Consider the following 17,367-nt stretch of genomic DNA (forward strand, 5'->3'; position numbering starts at 1 on the left):
CAATCACTTGACCTCAGTCACGAGGGATTTTACTCTGCCATCAGTTGGAAGGATATCCAGAAAAGCATGTATCTGCAGCAATACCCAGAGATGGGCTTGCTAGGGAAATGCAAAATAAAGCCAAAGATAAAAAACTCTAGAGTACTAAATGAGTTTCACATTAAAGCCTGCAACAGAGATAACAAATGCTGAAAATGAAATACACAGCTAGTGCCAAATTCATTGGAAGTTCAATAATAGGGATGGAAAAGGGTGAAAACTGCCTATTTTAGAAATGAGTAATACATTGTGTTTCACATTTCAACAAAGAATGAAGGAAGCAGGAGGTTCAGCAAGATAAATACTAATAAGAATATAAGATTGCATGGCAATAAAATTAATGAAGAGATTTCCTGCTGCTCTGAAGTTAAGGATGCACAGACACAAATGAACACCACCACAGACTGATCATGTGCCCCTGGGCAAAGGAATCAGGGCCCCAAATAGTAATATGTATTTGGCCCTTTAACAGGGGCTCTTTTCCTGCAGCTAAGTAGTCATAAATCAGGCTGATTGCAAGGAAATGTTTCTCTTGTCTAAATTCATGATCTTTGGTTGAGCTGTCCAAAACTAGAGGAACGTTACATCTGAGAACACACAGATCAAATGACAAAGGGGACAACAGGAGCTGAACTTCATTTCTAAAGTAGGTGTGTTCCAGTTCTTTAAGGCAGACATCTGTATTACAGAGCGATCACAACAACAGTGACAGAGAAATCTGTATTTTAAGAACTGCTCTAGTGCTTAAGAAAAATACTTTCAGATGACATCTTAAAACTGGGTAAAGGATGGACTTCTACTCAACCCAAAGTGAGGATATAAAACCAGCTTGAAATCTACTATTTAGACCATTAGGCTAAGCCAGGAAAGATGGGGCCCTTTATTTCTAGTGAACCTCAGAATGTACAAATGTTTCTTTGCATGTGCAGGTTTACAGCTGTTTTTGAAAGTGTTACCATCATTCCAGAGATAAAACATGCCTCTAGCACAGCTCTGTGCTAGACTGTCAACAATAACAATGGTAAACAAAGCAGGTGGGTCTGTGTCACAGGGCTTCTCCACATCACATGATATCCTGGAAGAAGAAAAGCATGGAAAGAATCTTCTTTATACCTGTATACCCATTACCAAGGTCAAAAGACTTGTTCTCATGCATAGAAAACCTGGGAACCTGGAAACTTCCTCTGCTGGAAATGCAAGTGAGCATATGTTGAAGTTGACATTTGTAATGTACTCTGATCAGCCTAAGGTAAGTGATGCAAGTTAAAAGTGGCACTAAAATATTGCAACAAGGCTTACTTCCTAATTCTGAAGGTCTTTCAGCTTTGATCCTGGGCTTTTTACTGGCAGGAACCAGCAACAATGCCACCCACTTCTACCACAGTAAACCACACACAGCTTCTTTCCTTCTATGACTGAAGAGTCTTTTACAAAAAGAATAAAATCCCAAGCTATACAGTTGCTAAATCTGAACAAAGCAGAAGCAGTAGTAGCATTTCTAATCAGATGCACAGAAAACTCCAAGTTTATTTTGTTAAATGAGCACCAAAGAATAACAATCTCTTACCAGATCCCAAATCAGTGACTGTCACTATATATCATGCAGGCCAACAATCTCAAATCCTCTGGGTGCTTTACCGAGCTGAACTGGTGCAATAGACTGGCTCATTTTCTCTTCTTGCACCACAAAAGTTCTGGCTTATAAATTACATTTACATGTTTTACTGACAGATACTTACTTCAGTGAAAGAGAATAGTCGTGCTTGCTTGTTTGACTATTTCTTACAAGGTAGCTACACTCTTTACATAAACGTAACAGGTTTTCTGCATCTGTCCGACTGATTGCTCCATGATACCATCTACGAAAAAGCAGAGAGATTAAGACATGCATATTCCAACCGATATTGCTTTCGTTACTTTGTTTCTTTAAGGTATGAATAAATGATATTTAAAGATCTAACATCTTAAGGATAAAAAGCACATTGCTTGCCTTATCTAAAGTTAACATTAAGCTTGAGATAGCTTGTAGTTCCTTTCTGCTGAAGCGAAAAGTTTAGATCTGGGCAGCATGTGACAGGATTGATGTAAATATTTATGTAATAAATTCTCATCAAGAGCAGCACATGTAATCTCTAACCTGCAAGCACTAGATCCCCAGTATACACACTTACTCTATTTTGTCCCCACACTACATCAGTATTTCAACCGAAGGCAGCCAAACCACTTCTGAAGAATACAAACAATATGGGAAAAGATTTGCAAACAAGTCTTTAAGAAAGGAGAAAAGCATTAAAGAAGGGTGCCTGTTTCCTCAATGTGAAGATCTATAACAAAGACACTTTCCAAGCAGGGCTGGGAAAACTCCAGAGCATTTCTAGTAAATTCTTGGGGGAATCTGTGGAAAGGGCATGACCAATTTTGAAAGTTCTTCTATGCCAGGAAGAAAGGAACTCAGAAGAGAAAAGGTGGGTCCTTTACTAAACTGACCATTGCAAACAAAGAATCTCTTCAGCACATGCTACACTGTATCAAAGATTAAAATCTTACAATTCAGTAACAAACGCTTTGAAAGGCAGCAGACCCCTCCCCCAACTTACCCCAACCACATAATGAGCCTGGCACTGCACAGAATCAGCCACATCTCTAAGGGAAATCTCCTCCTTCCTGCAGTTGCCAGCTGCACTTCAAAGCATGAGATGATGCTACCCTGCCTGCTTAGGATGCATACATCAGAAATGCTCTCTGCCAGTCAATGCCAGGAACTGTGACTGGCCTTGTGCAAAACAGTTTCCTTCCATTTGTTCTAAATTTATTTCTCCGTTAACCTCCTTCAAGAAGGGTGTTGCTCTACATAAAAGCTAAGTGAATAAACACCAGAGAGATTCCTTTCACAGAAGTAATGCTCTTAACCACCTGGGGCCAACATCAGCTCCATTGTCGAATGTGGTGAATGAGCTAAACAAAAGCTGGTAATCAAATTAAAAATTCATCATGTGCCTGCTCTGGTTGCAACCAGAGTTTGCATTAGATAAAGCTAACAGTAGGGTTAAACTATTGTACATTCAAGACAGATCAGAAAGGGATGCTGTGACAGCTCCATCACACACACGCAGCAATGAAGGATCCTCAAGTGTGGTTGTTTTTAGACAATGTTCCCCCTTCCCTCATCAGCTACTTACTGCTGAAGGATATTTCTCAACAAGCAATTTAAAGGCTAGGTTGTATTCTGAGCATAAGAGAGGGATTCTAAATTAATAAGAGTCAATCAGAAAATGGAATTGAGAAAGAATCTAAAATTATTCCTAATGCTATAAATCATTTCTCTTTCTGTTCCCCCAAGGAAAGTGGCAAATAAAACCAACATAAAACACAAGCCCAGCCAAAACCAGGAAAGCGTCCTGAAATCCAAGACTTACATGGAAGTATTTCATCTGTTCTTTGGGCCTGGTGTTCCTCAGTGGACAGACTCAGGCTCATGGACAAAGAACACCAAGTTCTTTCCAAGAAACAAAACAGGCTTTTAAAAATAGAGTTGGCAGAAGAACAACAAAGTATAAAGAGAACTGCTGATGGAGAACATCTGATTAGAAAAATGAATCCCAGAAGCTCTGGCTACAGCTGAGAGTAAACATGAGTATTCAGAAGTGTAATTGCTTGTGCATCGCATGCCAAGGGAGACGGGAAAGTCAGACTGTTCATGCTCCAGCTATCCTGAGAGATAAGCATGGTGCTATAACCAGCTCAAAGTTCTTGAATAACTTGCTGTTTCAACTCTGTTGCGGTTGTTCGCCCTGGGCATGTCTATTCTTTAAATGTCAACATACAGATATTTGTACAGAAAGGTCAAGATTCAAATGTCAAGAATACATTCACAGAAGAGAGCAAAGATACCTGGGAAACATGCCAGTGAAAAACTGTTAGAATAAGAACCTGAAAATGTTCATGTCTTCTGAGATATTTTGGAAAAATACAGGCACACAATACAAATCTAGAAGCAAAATTCAAATCCATGTGCTTCTACCTTTACCAGGACTTCCTCCTGAGGTTAACTGAAAGCATCCTGATCTGTGGCTTGTAGACATTCTTCCTGATGTCCCTGATTTTGTCAAGATCAGATTTCAGCTCTCAGTGGCCACAGCTCCAGTGAAAACAGGACAGCTGCATCAGTCAAGCAGCAGGTGCAATCAGTTATTGCAGCTCACATAATGCACAATACTAATCTGTCTCTGAATTGGTCAGAGCAAAACAGGAAGTCACCAGATCTTGTATATAAGGCTGGGAGGGATTCACTTTCAACAAGACGCAGGAAACAAAGCAGAGCACACTTTCTTTTATTCACTGTTACTTAGAGGAAGCACAACAATTTCATTCAATTTCCCTGTGTCTATGAGTTACTAAGTTCATAAGTAGGGATCCCTTAATCACAGTCAACTCATTGCTTGATATATTAACATGCCTTAGTATTTCAGCCTGTTTGGGAAAGTTCCTAGCCTACACTTTGTTTCCTTTCCTCTAGATCCTGCTCTCTACTAAAACAGAGTCCATATTTGTAGAGAGAAAGAAAGAGGGACTGGCTTGGCAGATGCTGTGGTGAGGTCTCACTAAAATGTGATCAGTTTGGATGAGTATGATTAATCTACAGTACAATAAATCCAAGCTATTCAATTTTCTGACATATTATTGTTAACTGTGCATTCATTTCACATTTGATCCTGCATACATAAGAACCAAAAGAATCCAGTATGAATAGCTTTATCTCCTTTAATTACTGAAGTGGGCTAAATCTGCAGCCTTTAGTTTTAAATTGCAGTGATCAGCATGCCTAGTGTGCCTACTGCAAATTAAGGACTAAACATAAACATCAGATTGCTCCATGAACTAAACAGGTTATCAAAAATGTTCAGCAGATACGTTGAAAGAGACCTACACAATAACCTATATAAGAGTCAAAAGTTAATTAACAGATGCTCAACTTTCTGCAATATTTTAAATGTATTTTTGGACTACAACTATTCAAGTCCGAAGATCAAATTTTATAGACGAACGTAAAGCACTTAAATCATTTATCTATAGTGTGTTCAGTGAGTAATTTCACAAGAGAGGTTGCTATTCCCTGTGTTGGAGATGCATCTACCCTCTGTCAATGGGCAGGTGCCTCAAAGCTTTGGCTGTGGTTAATGAGGTAGAACATGATACCATGTGGGTGATATTATTCTCTATTTCAAGCTTAAGGCCAAAGTGTTGCATGGAAAAATAAGAGTGCCAAAGGCAAAGGAACTTCTGCAACCACCTTCACTCAGCCACAACTGTCAGACAGGAGTATTCTCTCCTACTGAGAATCTGAAGTGCAACAGGATTCAACACTAACACTCCCAATACTGCTACCACTCAGGGACAAAGTTTTTCCACACAGAGGGCATTCAAATGCATGCTAGGTTATGCCCTCCCTCTTCTCCAAAAAGAAATTCTCCATCTAACTTAGAACATCAGGGTCTGGTGTAGGACCACCTTGATGGATTCCCTGACCCTACTGTGTGAATTTCTTTGAATCCTCAGTGCTCACAGACCACAGTACTACTAGCACAAACTATAGCACAAGATATTTTTTTCTCTTTTGGATTAGACAGGATTCCAGCACCGTGTTTGAGGCTGCACCTTCAGTATGGTACAGGACAGTGGATCACTCCAACATGCAAACCAGCCTGTCCAAATGGGTCAGGGAAGGACAGCAACGAGGCAGGACAGAGGTCACCCTTTTGGATAACAGACATTCATTCAAGGCAATTCCCCCACAGCTTGAATTTGGAGCTGACAAAGACACCTTTACATATCATCCTGAGTTTCACAACACCATAGAAGAAAAAACTGTCTCTTTTCTGAAAACTCTGTAAGCAGTCTCATCAATCTCTCCCTAGAGCAGTGTTACAGCTAGATGTAGGGCACATGTGAGATATCAGAAGTATGCTACGCAACCATAAATATGTGGAATTCATGAAGCTCTAAAGCACAGTTCAGATGTATGTGATGCACACCTATTTTCCCCAGAGTAATGAAATAACATGGATAAAGGTGGAATAAGCCACATGTGACTTGACAGATAAAATTCACCGTTCCTGAGGTGAGTTCAAAGAGGTTCCTATTTAACTTTATTTTATCCCTCACAGAAATTCCTTAAGCTCTGCAGAACTAATGAGAATAACTTTCTGTGAGCAATAACACAGGGGACACAGAGGAAGAGGAGCTAGACAGCAGGATGGAGGACATCTGCTGCTCCTATAAGTGCACGGCAAAGAGGTAGAGAGCAATTACTATGCTTACTTACATCTGTTTTTCCAGTGGAATAGTTGGATCTATTCTCTCTCCAAGGATTCCACAAAATTCTGGACTGCCATGTTTGAAGGGTTTAAAGCCTCCTCCGGGTGCTCGTAACTGCCTGCGCTGGTCATTTGAGGGAGAAGGAGATGCCTGCCGTTTCTCACTTCCATTAAACTGGGCTGTAAGATACAGAATAGTTACCTCTCCAGGCAAGCAAGGTTAGCAAGGACCAACATAGCTGTAGCATTTAGAGAGGTATCACACTTTTCAGGGAGAATAAACATGCATCCACTAGCATGAAATCTAGTGGTTTATCTACAAAATTGTGTATAATCTGAAGATGCCATATTTAACAGTGCACAGTACAGTCCCCAAACTCTTACCTTTCTAAAACTCAATAATGTAATCCACAGGCTTCAAAACACACGTAAAATGATCAGGGCTTATCCTAACACTTTTGATATTCTCTCCCCATAAGATGATACTGTCAGACTACCCCTCACAGTACCAAAGACAGCCTTTTCAGTCGTTTCACCTGCCATAATTAAGACAACAAACAGGTGAGAACACTAAGAATCCAGCTTTCCTCAGCTACATGGAACACCTGAACAGTGACCTGGGCGCAAATATGGACAGCCAACACCCATCTATCCATATCAAAAATGCTGGCAAGCAGCAATGATTTAAAAAATTCTATCAACTTATGCAATGCTGGCACAAGCCTTTTTTTCTTGAAATACAAGGGTATAAAGAGTGATGAAAAGGGAAAATGCCATTTGTCAGTTTCTCTCACAAACTATTATTCCAAGAAAAAAGATATGGCTTATTAGCAGAGCTGTAATTTCTCAGAACACTGCATTGTCTGTAACAAAGTACATACTAATGAGACCTGCATTCTCATGCCTATAAAATCTAGACTTACAGATTCTACACATTCCTAATTTCATGCAACTAAAAGAGACAATATTGGCAGAAGCAGTTACAGGAGCTACCCATACCATCCTCTTGAGTCTATCCCTACATTTTAGGTTTGTTTCTTCATCATCAAAAAGTAACATTCCCAGCTGCTGATGGATTATTGCTTTTCAGGTTACCTAGCGGGGAGCATGTAAAACAAATGTCACTGGTGTCAAGAGGCAAATGCTACAAGACCTATATACGCACACACACAGAGCAACCAGCTCTCCTGAGATTTTCAGCAGCAAAGCTAGAAAAAAATGTTATAAGGATGCTTAAACGGCATCCCTGCAACAGCTTGCTATAGATCTCATGCATTTAGAGCTCAGCTTGTTACGACATACAGGCAGTCAGGCCTGTGGCTGGTACTACTTACTGGTTTAAAGCAGCTCTACACAACACAAAGATGGCTGTAATCTTCAATAAGACAATGCATATAGAAGAAAGACGTATTCAATGGGGAAAGAGTTTTGGATTTATTTATTTTTTTAGTTTAGGAGAATTAGGATAGTTCCTCTAAGTAGTTAAGTTAGTAGAAATTACTGCCGAAGTGGGGCAAATGTATTCAAACATATTCTGAAGTTTACATGGCAGAAATATACAGATTATTTTTTTTTTAAATGGAAATTCAGATTTAACTTAATTACTGGATAGTGAAAGATGATTAGCTGAACAAGGAGAAACAGGACATGTGTGTACCTGCCACCGAAACATACACACAGCACTTACATCAGCTATAAGAAAAACACCTGGTACTACAATTTGGAAGCTTTATGAATACAGGTGAGCTGAATGTCTTCAGCTACTGAGCTACACCTTTCAGACACCAAAAACATTTAGTTCACAAAACAAACAAACCCTTATCCAACTGTAAACAGCAATATCCTTACAATAATGTGATGGTTAGAAGAAAGGTCTGTTCTTCAAAAGTAGCACAGACAAAGTTAAATTCAGAAGCTTCTGAATACTTTATTTCTCTGAAAAGCTCAGACATGTCTCTGGACTCCTGCCCTTTTTTTTTTTTTTTTGGTGTGTGTGAATTGTATTGGCAGGAAGAAATGGCCTGAAATGGTTATCAGACAGACTAGAACTGGCAAGCTTGATACCCAAAGTAAGGCACCAACCCATGTGATGCTGTTATCAGGACTCACCTTAGGTCATTTCAAATCCCATCCTATCCAAAGCTGCAGCACCTACAGTGAAGTTTAAGCAGCTCAGCTTCAGGCAGCTGGAGTGGAAAGCTTCTTATTGACATGGTATTTCTGTTTATATGGCCACTACAGTTGTGGAACTGGCTACGTCCCTTCCCCTTTCTCTGTGCTTCCTCTCAACTGCCCTGCAGTTGGTGCCATAACCCACTGGGGGTGGCAGGCCAGCACTCCCGTGTTTCCAGTCCCCCAGGTCTTAGGCACCAGCTTTCTGTGCATCAGCAACCACAGCTGGCCAAGTTTGATATCTGCAGTTCCTCCTCAAGGAAGCAGAGGAGTGAGTGATGGCCATGAATGGGCCATCTGGCCCCCTACGTACCAGAGGGCCATTTATTTTATAAAGCAGAATTTATATGGGCTTTACAAATTTCACATACATTTCTGTTACCCAGAGCTTTGCTATCCCTATGTGTCAGCCTAGAATCAAAGCCCATACATTCAAGGGGGAGCCAGCGTCAGCCTGATGTTCTTGAATGGGCTCTGCAGTGTTGCCATCTCTCCTTCCAAGACAGACTTACGTACCAGAAAATTACTTTGTTCCTGTCATTTAGCCAGGCTATCAGCCCTTCTAACCAAACCAGTTTGCCAAGCTCAGCAGGAGGTCTAACCAGACCTGACCTCATCCCATAAAAGCCTTCAAAAACGCATCTCAGCTTTAGCTATTATTTCCTTCCTGCTTGCATCACCATGCAGACTCCAACAAAACAAAACAAAACCTGTTTGTGAAAGAACTCCAGCCATAGACAGGCAACATGCTGCATTCCAAGGAGCAGAGCCACATCTTTTCACAGTGCCATTAACAGTAAATGTTCCTGAGGAAGGCTATGCACTTCGTGCTCAGCATGACACGAACAGAACAGCTCTGTGCTGTGCTTGGGAGCCACACTGTGGGCATGATGCCCTCAGCCTGAGCAGACATCACAGGCCATGCACACCTTCAGTCTCTTCCCCACCTGTCCATGTGCAGAGTAGAAACCAGGCTTGACACATACCATTTCAGCAGTAAGTCTTGAAACGATGGCAGGGGAACAAATGTTTGTTCAGACTTGCATGAATAATTGACTACACAATAATTCTTGGTGTTTCTTGCCATTTTGGTTTGTTTCCCAGGTCTGTCACACAATAAATTGAAAACATTTGCTGTATAAGTCTCATTGTGTCTGCACTTCAAATCACAAATGTCTGCTGTCCCTCCAGATGGATCTTAAAATAGGAAAGTTTTAGCAGAGGTCACCTTTAAGTTCGCAACCTCCACAACTTCAGTGGCAGCTGGGACCCATAAAGTGAGATTTGCCCATTGCCAGCATCTCTATTACCACATGGGCCAAGGTTGTGCTTGTCAGAGAAATCCACCTCAGTTAAAATGGAACAAAAAACCATAGGGCCGGTTTAGAAAGCTACACTGAAGAACCATAGCACTCAAAAAAGTCAAAAGCACTTCAGACATCTCAGCAGAAGGACAGAACTTCTGCACTGCATACATTTCATTGTTTTAAATTTAGAAGTTGGAGCTCCTGGTGCCTTGTTTTAATATTTACACTGCCCAGGAGTTAGATTAAGTACAGTGAGCACTGGTTAGAAAGTAGTTTGAATCTGTGCTTGTAGCCAATCCCGACACATTCATTTGTAACAAATAACCAGTTATCTCAGACATACTAAGTTGTACTGAATTACAGATCTAAGCACAGATAGTTGATTTGCCTGAAAAAAATAAGTTTACTCTCCTAGTACTGTAAAACAGAATTAAAACATAGCTTTTATAAGTGATAAACTAAACATGTTTCACATGCTGTTGTGAACCCATAAAGGATTCATATATCGTAACATTTTTTAATTAAATTTCCTTTCAGTTTGTCACTTTTAAAAGCTATGTTTTAATTGTGTGTCTTCATAAAAGAAAATTATATAATTCCTTAAGAGAAAATTTACACACAGCAAATCAAAGTCTATTATTGGATGGATTATGCCTAATTATTTTAGTCATATATAGACAAATCAAAAACTAAAGATGAAGAAAGGACCAACACAAAAAAAAGCTTTCCTCTTTCAAAATCAACACTAAAATAAATACTACTTCGGAATTCACCTGATAACAGACAGAAAAAAAAAGGGGTGTGAAAATAATTGCAAAGCCCAAAGACTTCACAAGTACCAAGTGAGTTGCAAATGAAAACAAATGTTGTAGAAAAAAATCAACTTATTCCCTTTTTTCAGTGAAATAAAACTCAGCCACTTCATATGACAGGCACAATACATACAAAATGAGGCCTAGGATTTCCATGTGCACACACATGACTCTCGGGGACAGTTACTTTTTAAACCAATAATGTCACTTTTGTGGCTATTTTATTTCTAGTTGAGAAAGCTTTCTGTAAAACTGCACTTAAGAGTGATCTCACTGGAGACAGAAATGCCCTGATCCCATAGCACCATACTGTAAATATTTAGCTTGTATTTCAGTTGCCAAACAAAGAAGTTTCTGTTTTAGATATTTTGTTCACTTCGAAAGAAAAAAGATCTCTGGCCAGCACACAATCACCACCCTTGTGTGGGAAGCTCATGGTAACTCTGATATCATTCTTTGCCTTTGGAAAATTATCAAAACTAATACATAAGGAAAAACTCAATTCACAATGCAAAACTTCTGCACTAGGCTACACCACAGAAAAACTACACAGAGATAAAAATCCCTAAAGAATTTAATTTTTAAAGTTTTAAGTGTCACTTATTCAGGCATGTCCCCCTGCTCCCTTTTTGTGCAGTCCGAGGGGCTACAACTACCCTCCTCCCTGAGCCTCCGACAGGTGCTGCTGACATTCCTGTGAGGTCTGTGCTAGCCCACAGTGACAGAAGGATGGGGATGAACCAAGAATCACATCAGACTCCTTTCTTGTGGGCAGAAATAAACACAGGGCAAATAGGAGAGGGTCTTGGGTGACAGGGACCAAGGGCCTGAACACGGGAGAAGGCAAATCCAAAGAGATGTAAAGAGGCAAGAAAATGGGACAAGGTGTTAGGTAGGAGAGGATGGATGAGAGAGACTAGGCATGTCTGAGGGACATGAGAAAGGGGAGAGGAAGACGAGACCACAAGCAGAAGAAGGGAAGAAGGGCAAGATGCAGACATGGTGAGGATGAGGAAGGGACAGGGAGAACACAGACAGCAGGCCCAAGGACAGAAAATCCTCCTGAATCTTGAGCAGAAAACACAGATTCCTCAGAAGGCACATACAGAGAGCACTGAAGACCCAATGCAAACCCACAGCTTGTGGCAATGCAGAGCTGCCTCATATGCTGGGGACAGCTCAAGAATCCTTCCAGGCAGTAGACACACTGCCTGTAAAACAGCATTACTAGGGACTACACTGCAGTGTAGGCAAGCTCACCTGTCAGGAGATGGAGGCTGCACATCTGCTGTAGGAAGAGCACAAGATGTCCCAGCACAGGGACACACAGAAAGAGAAAAGAATATCTACTGAATTAGGGCAGCAGTATCTGCACCAGAAAAGGGACCACAGCATAGCAGACACCCAAAGCAGATTAACTTCCAGCACATGCAACAGAACTACTGTGCTGCCATGCAAGCCTAGTGATGCACCTCTCCTTTGATCACGGCCAAACTGCCTATCTTGACACACAATAGATATCCCATATCACAACCAGGATTCTCATAGCCAGACAGCCTCCCGGCACAAGCCCTGCAAGCATTTTATTGGCCCCAGCAAACGTGATGGGTCAGCTCAGACAAGCTTGAACTCAAGCCTGCTTCCACCATGGCAGGGCTCAGCAGCAGAGCTCTGTCCTAGTGGAAGCCACACAAGCAGGTTAGGCTTCTGTGTTGGAGTTCATATTCTTTAGGGCGAGAGATTTCTTTAGCCTACAAAGCATCCAGCAGAACTAGATGCTGGCTCAGATCCAGGCTCCAGAAAAGTATCAGCATACGCTTAACAGAAAGTGACTGATCCTGGAAACCTCCAAGAGCAGACATGCCAGAGCAAACGATAGTGCTAGAAAGCAGAAATCAGCTTTCTCTAACCTCCTTTTCTCTTCCATAGGAGCCTAACAAGAGGAACAGGGATGCTGAGCAAGAGCTTCTTTTTAAGCAGTTCCTTCCTTCATGTTCATCTATGTCTCTCTTCCTCCCAGCCACATTTGTCAGGGTAAATATTATGGATAACAGCTTGGGTTGGAAACAAACCCAAACCAACCCCAAACTAAAGATGTAGAGCAAATGAAGTAGAGAGGCAGAGTCACTCTCAGAACAGATCCACACAGCTCTACTCCACTGTGCCATAAGAGAAACACATTTCTGACAAGCCCATCTCCATCAGTTACATTAGGGGAACAGATCAGAAACAAAGAGAAAGTGTATTTTCACAGCAGGCTGTCTGCAAAACAGCAATGCTGTAGAGCTCTGTGGAGAACTGTCATTCCCATTTCTTCAGTGTTGCAGTATCATGACACAGAGCACTGCAAAATCACAGAATAATTCAGGTGGAAAGAGACCTTGGGAGGACCCTAGTCCAACCTCCTGCTCAAGGAAGAGTCAGCTATGAGAACAGATCAGGTTGCTCAGGGCTTTATCCAGTCATCCCTTCACCCAGAATGAAAACCTCCAAGAATGGAGACTGCAAAACCTCTCTGTGAAACCTGTTCCAATGTTTCACTGTTCTCATGGGGATTCTTTTTTCCCCATATCCACTCAGAACTTTCCTTGATTCAACTTATGGCTGTTGCCTCTCATCTTCCACCAGGCACCTGCATCTTTGAAGAATCCGACTCTATCTTCTTGAAGACCTCCTCAGGAGACTGGTATTGGAAAGCTGCTAGTAGATCCCCCCAAAGCCTTCTCTCCTCCAGACCAAACAAACACAGTTCCCTCGGCATGCTTGTCCTCAAGCCCCCTTACCACCTTGGTGGGCCACAGCTGAACTTGTCCTGTTTTATAAATGTCTGTCTTGTACTGGGGCACCCACAACTGGATGCCATATTCCTTACATGGTCTAACAAGTGTAAAGAAAGGATAATGCTTCAAGGTTCACCACTAGGGTGATCTATTTGGGCAGAAAGAAAGCACTTTTTCCTAAGCTGTCATATTTCCAAAACAGATGCCTCTCACTCATTACAGTCAGTGAATCAGGGAATTACAATCAGCGAAGCACATTTATGATATGAGCAGTCCCACAAGAATAGCCCATCCTGTTCACAAACCAACAAACTAGAATGTTCATAGAGCCAAATCCTTATACGAGGGAGAATAGTGGTCCTGTCTTCATTGTCCCGGTAGTCTGTCAGGCAGCACATCATGTTCTAACTACACTACATGGAGAAAGAGCCAATTTACACAGAAATCCTGGGAGGAAATGTTTGATTTTTTTTGAACGGTGGAGAGAACAACTCCATCTGTTAAAGTACAAGACATCCAAATATCACGGAACAACACGTCAGATCAGCTTCTCCACAAAGTGCTAGAGAACTCAAATTTGTTATCTTTGCACACAATTGCAATTTGACTGCAGTGCAGGCAAACAGAATGGAGTTCATTTCAGATAATAAGTACATACAGGGTTTTCAAAAGGTTTTAATGTAATTTTGAATAAAGATATCCTCACAATAAGAGTGGTTGGCTATTTGACGGAAATGACAGAGCTGCCCAGAGAAGCGTACAGAAGCTTCTTGTCCTGTTGTGTTCTTGAACTTGTTGGAAAGCAGGAAATGCATTTTATATTAATGGTGATGCAGGAAGATGTTAAAACTTCAAGTTTTCAGTTCAACAGGTCAGAATAACCTCCCCATGCCAGAACTTTAACCGGCAGTTCAAAAAAATCTTCATGACTTTACTATGCTGATTCCCACATTTTTGCAACACAGAAGTTACAAACAACTGGAAGAAAGCTATTGTTGTGCCAATATTAATAAGGTTGACCCAGGGACCTGAGCAATCACACACATACACAAAAAAAAACTCTCGAAAAACAACCAAAAAAGTGGAGGTTAATTTTTCACTGTCAAACACAGGTTTATGAAACACATGAGCATGGTATTTCTTCAGTAAGACTGTATGTTATTGAAAGAAGCAGCATCACCACAGATAAATATCCACAGACCATTTGACTTACTGCTGAATAGTCTTTTAAGAAAGACAATACAACACTGTGCATTAAACAGGTTAAAAAGTAGGTAACAGACACAGCAAGACACCACAAAAACTCACCTTCGCTACCACTCCTTCAGAAGTGAGAAATATTCCTCTCCCCCAGTGCAGAGACTGTGCATCCTTTCCAGATTACATCCAGGATTCCTGAGACACCAACATGCACACTCTAGAAGTGACTGATTTGCTAGTACAGTATTGGGAATGAGTTTCTTACAGATACCAGTCTCTGTGCAGTTTCTCTCAGGTACATCTGAGCTGGCTCAGAAAGGGTAATGAACAGTGAAAGCATCCTAGTAATATGTCATGTTATTCCCCAGTAACACTTCCAGGATCAATTTTCTGCCATTCAGTACTTCAAGATTCAAATGTACATTTAATATTCTTGCAAGAACAAATCCTGAAGTTGCTGATTTAAACCAAGAGGAGCTGAAGGTGACCTGTAAGGCCAAATAATCCCTTAGCATCTTCCTTTCTTATCAAGATGATTCATCACTCCACTTCATGAGCTACTCTGGGAAAACAGACCCTCAGGATCTGCTTCTGCTTCTGGCACTCATCAAAAGCTATATGTTCCTAATCTTTTATGACATCATGGGAATTTAAATGAGCAACCCTCACTTAAACAGTCTTTGCCTGTACACCAATGCACACAGCATGGGGAGTAAACAGGAAGAATTAGAGATCTGTGTGCAGTCGTAGGGTCATAATCTCATTGCAATTACAGAGACATGGTGGGATAGTTTGCATGACTGGAGTGCTGTCATGGATGGCTACATGCTTTTTAGAAAAGATGGGCCAGGAAGGAGAGGTGGTGGAGTTGCTTTTTGTGTGAGAGAGCAACTGGAATGTATTGAGCTCTGCCTAGGGGTGGATGAAGAGCAAGTTGAGAGCTTATGGGTAAGGACTAAAGGGCAGGCTAGCATGGGGGACACTGCGGTGGGTGTTTAGTACACGCCACCTGAGCAGGAAGAGGAAGTCAATGAGGCCTTCTACAAACAAATGGAAGTAGCCTCACGATCACAGGCCCTGGTTCTCATGGGGGACTTCAACCACCCTGATATCTGCTGGAAACACAACACAGCTAGGCACAAACAGTCTCGGAGGTTCCTGCAGAGCACTGATGATAATTTTTTGACACAGGTGGTGGAGGAACCAGCAAGGAGAGGTGTGCTGCTGCACCTCGTACTAACAAACAAAGAAGGACTGGTTGGAGATGTGAAGGTCAGGGGCAGCCTTGGCTGCAGTGACCATGAGATGGTGGAGTTGAGGATCCTGCGAGGAGGAAGCAGGGCACTAAGTAGGATCGCAACCGTTGACTTCAGGAGAGCAAACTTTGGCCTCTTCAGGGACCTACTTGGAGGAATCCCATGGATTAGGGCCCTAGAAGGAAGGGGGGTCCAAGAGAGCTGGTTAATATTCAAGCATCACTTCCTCCAAGCTCAAGAGCAGTGCATTCCTATGAGTAAGAAGTCAAGCAAAGGAGGCAGGAGACCTGCATGGACGAGCAAGGAACTCCTGGAAAAACTCAGAAGAAGGAAGTATACAGAAAGTGGAAAGGGGGACAGGCCACTTGGAAGGAATATAGGGACATCGTCCGAGTATGCAGGGATGCGACGAGGAAGGTCAAGGCCCATTTGGAATTAAATCTGTCAAGGGATGCCAAGGACAACAAGAAGGGCTTCTTCAAATACATCAGCAGCAAGAGGAAGACTAGGGAAAATGTGGGCCCATTGCTGAATGGGGTGGGTGCCCTGGTGACAAAGGATGCAGAGATGGCAGAGTTACTGAATGCCTTCCTTGCTTCAGTCTTTACTGCTCAGGCCAGCCCTCAGGAATCCCAGACCCTGGAGGCAAGAGAGGAAGTCTGGAGGAAAGAAGACTTTCCCTTGGGCGAGGAGGATTAGGTTAGAAATCATTTAGGCAAACTTGACAGCCACAAATCCATGGGCCCCGATGGGATGCACCCACGAGTGCTGCGGGAGCTGGCGGATGTTATTGCTAGGCCACTCTCCATCATCTTGGAAAGGTCAAGGAGAACAGGAGAGGTGCCTGAACACTGGAAGAAAGCCAGTGTCACCCCAATCTTCAAAAAGGGCAAGAAGGAGGATCCGGGAAACTACAGGCCACTCAGCCTCACCACCATCCCAGGAAAGGTGATGGAGCAGCTCATCCTGGAGGCCATCTCCAAGCATGCGGAGGAAAAGAAGGTGATCAGGAGTAGTCAGCATGGCTTCCCCAAGGGGAAAGCATGCCTAACCAATCTGATAGCCTTCTATGAGGGAATGACTGGCTGGGTAGATGAGGGGAGAACAGTGGATGTTGTCTACCTTGCCTTCAGCAAGGCTTTTGACACTGTCTCCCATAACATCCTCACAGACAAGCTCAGGAAGTGTGGGCTAGATGAATGGACAGTGAGGTGGATTGAGAACTGGCTGGCAGAGCTCAGAGGGTTGTGATCAGCCTGGGAGTGCTGGTGGACACCAAGTTAAGCATGAGGCAGCAATGTGCCCTTGTGGTCAAGAAGGCCAATGGTATCCTGGGATGCATCAGGAAGAGTGTTGCCAGCAGGTCAAGGAAGGTGATCCTCCCCTTTTCTCTGCCCTGGTGAGGCCACATCTGGAGTACTGTGTCCAGTTCTGGGCTCCCCAGTACAAGAGGGATGTGGCACTACTGGAGCAAGTCCAGCGAAGGG

At 42.3% G+C, this 17,367-nt stretch overlaps 1 protein-coding gene across 3 annotated transcripts in view; it reads right to left on the minus strand.

Annotated features, from left to right (window-relative positions):
- SHB (SH2 domain containing adaptor protein B) overlaps positions 1-17,367 on the minus strand; it is a 96,216-nt gene that overhangs the window by 24,412 nt on the left and 54,437 nt on the right. For all 3 annotated transcript variants that reach the window (XR_010886947.1, XM_067316033.1, XM_067316032.1), the window contains 2 exons: positions 6,362-6,533; positions 1,779-1,898 (listed from right to left, as the gene is read on the minus strand). Coding sequence is in view for 2 of the 3 variants with exons in the window: in XM_067316033.1 (XP_067172134.1) it covers positions 1,779-1,898; positions 6,362-6,533 (292 nt within the window). In the remaining variant the exon portion in view is untranslated. The remainder of the gene's footprint in view (positions 1-1,778; positions 1,899-6,361; positions 6,534-17,367) is intronic.

This window comes from Apteryx mantelli, chromosome Z (assembly GCF_036417845.1).
Source record: "Apteryx mantelli isolate bAptMan1 chromosome Z, bAptMan1.hap1, whole genome shotgun sequence".
NCBI classification, from domain to species: Eukaryota; Metazoa; Chordata; class Aves; order Apterygiformes; family Apterygidae; genus Apteryx; species Apteryx mantelli.